The 5,138-nt window shown below is 40.6% G+C and overlaps 1 protein-coding gene across 1 annotated transcript; it reads right to left on the bottom strand.

The window, feature by feature from the left end:
- Nucleotides 1-2,202: 2,202 nt before the first annotated feature.
- Nucleotides 2,203-3,415, bottom strand: LOC122418331 (sentrin-specific protease 1-like). Its single transcript, XM_043432477.1, has 3 exons — nt 3,256-3,415; nt 3,059-3,143; nt 2,203-2,902 (listed from the first exon to the last, which is right to left on the bottom strand). The coding sequence occupies exons 1-3, from the start codon at nt 3,413-3,415 to the stop codon at nt 2,203-2,205; spliced, it is 945 nt and encodes a 314-aa protein (XP_043288412.1).
- Between the last annotated feature and the right edge of the window lie 1,723 nt (nt 3,416-5,138).

Below are 5,138 nucleotides of genomic sequence, written 5' to 3'. Positions count from 1 at the left end.
TCACGTACGCGTCCTATAGCCCATCGACGCTCTCCCCGCGCATGCGTCGTAGTCGCTTTTTACATTTTTCATTGTGATTGTTTTTCACACTATTAATTTGACTTGTGATCATTTTTCTAAAACTCGTGTTATTTTTCTGAGAATTTTGATCGTAATTACGTGCTCGGGCGACTTAAAATAACAAAATGCAAAAAGAAATAATCTCTGAAAATATAGCGCGGCGAAGTTCAGAGCGACGCCGGTAGCCCCACTCGGGCTCATGCCTACCGGCCTAAGATGGCCGCCACCTGTCAACAGCGACGAGCGTTGTCGCCGCGATGTTTTGTCCGCGATCTAAAGATCGCGGAGTTTCGTTAGTTTCGACGGGCTCGGGCCGTCGCGCGAGTGTTTCGTCACAAATGCCCCCCAGAACAAAAAAATCTAAGAATTAGAGATTTTTGTTCTCCAATCTTAGTTTAATAAGATAACAATTTAAAATGCTTAAAAATTTGAATATTCGGAAATCGGAAATGGAGTTTTTGAAAGGAAAAGATGACGCGTAGACCCTGGGGATGGATGGATTTGATGATCTTGATATTCTCGATGTTCTCGATGTTCTCGATGTTCTCGATGTTTTCGATGTTTTCGATGTTCTCGATGTTTTTCACTGATTTGGGGGATCGCCGAGGACACGTTCTCGTCGATAGGCATACCAATTACCAGTTGCTTTTTCTTCCTCTATCAGGTCCTGCATCTCCTCTGGAGAAATCATCCCGATGTCATCGTTTAAACAACACTCGTATGTCCCTTCTCTCGCAAACTCTTCAAGAACGAGTCGATCTCCCAAGTTATCATTGTGCGGCAGTGTGAATAACCGAACCTCATGTGCCTCCTTGGTAGGGTGTTCAGAAACAATCTTGATCTTGACTCTCTTCTCTTCCAAGGCCCGTTGGTAGTAGAGGCACACAGTTTCCTCCCATCGTTCTCCCAAAAATGGTTTAATTCCTGATAAGTAACCTCTCGATGAAAAAGGTGGAGCCACAAGGAACGCATGTGGAAGGGCACTCAAATCAAAAACTGGATGCATAAGCGTTGTCCCTCGATCGATGAATCTCAACGTGGCTTCGCTGTCCTCGTATCCCATCAATTCCACGCGATGAGCTACACTGCCGCTTTCTAAAGCGTAGTGATTTCCAATCCGATAACCTGGCCTTTGCATATGGCCAATTTTGTTAATTTCCGCCCCAAGCTCGTACTCGAAATCGCACAGCTCCCAATATTTCGTTTTAGTTGTAAATGTAAAGTTCGTTGGATTTTTGAAATCCAAAATGATGCATTCCATGGTCCCTTCCCACGTGCCAGGCCAGGGAGACGGTGTTGGTACTCCAGGAATGTTGTGGATCCTCATTTTGAAAGATATTTCGATGTTGCTCAGGATGAACTAGCTGATTTCTCGATGTTGAACTTTTTTGTTGCCGATGTCGTTGTTGACGATCAGGTAGACTTGCCGATGTTGCTAGTAGCTGGACTGGAGCTGGAATGACGCTCCGGAGCCCGCTGCTCCGACTCTTATACCCAACTTCAATCCCCACTCTTTTCACACTCCCCACTCTTTTCATTTTCAGTCCATATTACCCCCACTTCACTTTACAGTCCTTATTCCAGCTTTAAGTTCACTTTTTTCACTTTTACAGTCTCTAATTGTCCATCTCCCCTTCACTTTTATTAGTTCAGTCCTTCTTTTGTTTTCACTCCCTTCCTTTCCTTTCCGATTCCCTTTTTTTTTTATTTTTCAGTGTTACAGGTAAGTACTTAATTTCTAATTGCGACTTAAATTTAAAGTTTTCTTAAATTTGAATTACTTATTTTTTTTTTTTTCGCTTCAGCGTTTTTAGGACGTTGGTTTTCGACGGTAAGTATTTTTCGCGTTTTTCTAATTTCATATTTAATATTATAATTTCCTTTTTCTTTTTCAGGTGCAGAGACTCCAGAGGACAACGATAGGATGTTAGTTTTCAGGTTTTCAAAAAAAAACAAGACACTTGGTTAGAATGCTGCAAAAATGACGTCTTTTTATTGCATTTTGATTGATTTAAGACGTTTTTAACAAAACAAAATAATAAAACATAACAAAATGAGGATATTTGAGATCCGTCGTAAAGAAGTTTTGAGGTTATAAATAAATAAATAAAATGTACGCAGATGGCGTTCAGACCGTTATTTTTATGGTTCGATTATCCCCGTTTCCAACTCCCTCCTTATTTGTTGGCGTTTCTGGGGCATCTCTTGTTGTGTGAAGTTCATTTCCTTCTTCTCGATTACATGCTTAGCGTAAAGGCAAACAAACACCCCACAATCGTATCCGTTCATCTGACGAGGGATATCCATTTTTGTTGCCAAACTCCACTCCTCTTTTTTATTTTGATCGTTTCCCTTCTCTTTTGCCTCTTCGATCAGATACTTCCGGAGGGTAATCAAATATTTCGGGTTTTCTCGCCCAAAACTATCGTAATAGACGATATTCCTCGCCAAAAAGTCGATGACCGCCAGACACCAATGGTTGTCCAAGTTGATCGGGACAATCATCTTTTCATATTTAAAGATGTCGACTTTTTTAGTCCATCTTCTCACGGCGTTATATCCGTTAATGTGGAGTCGCGGAAAAAAGAACGTACTCATGATGTACGTCTTGTCATCTCTGATTAACTCCATATAATTATTGATGATCTCATCATTCAACCAATTGGTTCCATTTATCGTGTCGAGATCTTGTGGTTTAATCTCTCTCCTTATCTTTTTCGTATTTGTTTGTCCGTCATCGTCGTTTCTTTTTCTCTTTTTCTCGTTTACGTCCTTGTTGTCAACGTTGTTCCCTTTGTCTTCTATTTCTACCTCCCTTTTTATTTTCTTCGTTTGTTTTTCCCTGTGATCGTTAATCGTTTTCCTCTAGTTTTCATTATTGTCAATGTTGTTGTTGTTGTTGTTGCGTCCCTCTTTGTCTTTTTTCTTTGTCTCCTCCCTTTTTTTTTCGTTGTCGTTGTTCTTGTTGTTCTCCTTGTCGTCCTCAATCCATACAAACTCTTCCGGTCCCCATTCCTTCCATTCTTCCCCCTTGTCCTCAACTTCCCTTATGGGTGAAAGTATCTCCGGCACCTTAAATTCGTCTTTTAGCCCAATCATGAACCATTGGCGTGATATAAAGCGGAGGAGAAAGTCTCGATTGGATTTCCGAGATTCCTCGATCTCGATCGGGTGGATCATCCATTCAGTTTGTACCCTTTTTTCCTTTGTTGCGGTAGAGGTTTGCGTCCTGACGCTTTGCGTCCTCTTCCTTGACGCGTGCGGGCGGATTACCGCAATGATCGTCACGTCTTCCTCTTCCTTCTTTCCCTATACTTCCTTCAAAATCTCCACTTCGTCCTCTTCTTTTACCCATTCTCCCTTTCCTCCGTCCGTCTGTTGCGCGAAGTTCTTTCGCACAACTTCAATCGTCTGCGTGCTTGCGTCCATCTTCATGTCTATATCCGTCCAGAAAATCCTCCCGCTCATTTTTCCTGTTTTTGTTTGTCCCTCCTAGCCTCTACTTACTTTTTCGTCATTCCTCATGCTTAGTATGCCTAAATCTGTAATTTTTACCTGTTTTCCTCGCTCAAGATCTCCTAAAATACTCCTAAGTCCTTTGAACTCCTGTAATTTCGATCCGCACGGTCTGTCTCGGCCAAGTGTCGCTCGTAGAATGACAACTTAACATGGCGGCCGGACCTCGCTAACGCTCGTGAGTTCGGCTGCTAACAGCGCCACTCACCGCTCGTGGATACTTCGGGAACTAATGTCTAATACTTCGTTTTCATGAACTTCTGGTCGTGCCGAAAGCATGACGCAATCGCAAACTTCTCAAATTGTGTTTTTGGTTGTTTAAATCAATTCTATTGTTAATTAACTTGAACAGTCGAGTAATTATGGCTCTCTAATGCAATATTTACCCTTTTTCGTAATGTCTTTGAAATTTCTAATAAAAATGAGTTTTGTCATTGTTTATTGCTCTTTCTGCTAACAAAATGCTTCAGTATTGTGATTCTTTCTTTTCTTTCCATTATTATTAAATTTTCTCGAGTTTTTGTGCGTTTTTCTGATTTTTAAATAGTCCCGTAGAAGAAATACGGATGGAGAGTGCGTAACGGTTTTGTATGACGCTTGACGTGAAATTTTGAAAATTTTTTGTAATTTGGCAATTTTTTGCATTGAAATCGTTTGGAAATGATATGAAAAGATTTGTTCCATAGTTAATTTAAATACATCCCGGTAATTTTACTCGGAATCAGCAAATTTGATCAATTTTTGTATTTCTTAAGATTCGCGGCATGGTACATCCCTCTTTCTACTTCTGTTTCGGGATTTTCAAGGATAAATGTCGCAGCAGCTATTTGCTTTTTAATTCTGTATGGTCCCTCGTAAATCGAAAAGAATTTCGCCATTTTTTTATTAACTGGATCGCTTACATTGCACGCCTTAGCTAATACTAGGTCGCCCTCATTGAAGTTAATTAGTTTGTGTTTCTGATCAAATTTTCGAGCTCTTTCCCTACCTTTTCTCACTATTCTATCCCTGGCAAGCATTAATTTAGCTTCAATCCCTTCTTCCTCATCTAATTGTTCGTCTTTTTCTACCTGAATCCAGTTTTTCCAAATTCTCTGTGGTTTTATGTTTCTCTGAATCTCGACCGGCGTCATTTCTGTTATCTCGTGATGAGTTTCATTCATACAATCCTCTATTACTCGAACCCATTTTAGCCAATCTGTGTGCTTATCGGTCAAAAACGTTCTGAAAAATCTCCCTATCTCTCTATTCACTCTTTCTACTATATTTCCCTGAGGATGACGAATAGAAGAAAAAACTGGCTGAATCCCCTCACTGGCTAATTTCCCTAACCATAATCGTGAAGTAAATTGTGTGCCATGGTCAAATTGCAATTTCTTAGGTTTGCCGAATTCCGGAATATAGTGATTGAAAATCTTATTAATAGTTGCCGGCGCTGTCGCCGCTTTGAGAGGGTACAAAACTACAAATTTCGAAAAAGCATCTATTGTTACGAGGATGTGTTTCATTCCACCCTTCGTGACTGGTAAGGGACCGAAAAAATCGATCGACACAATATCTCC

The sequence above is a fragment of the Venturia canescens genome, chromosome 11, assembly GCF_019457755.1.
Source record: "Venturia canescens isolate UGA chromosome 11, ASM1945775v1, whole genome shotgun sequence".
NCBI lineage: Eukaryota > Metazoa > Arthropoda > Insecta > Hymenoptera > Ichneumonidae > Venturia > Venturia canescens.
This window is presented reverse-complemented; position numbering and strand designations above follow the sequence as displayed.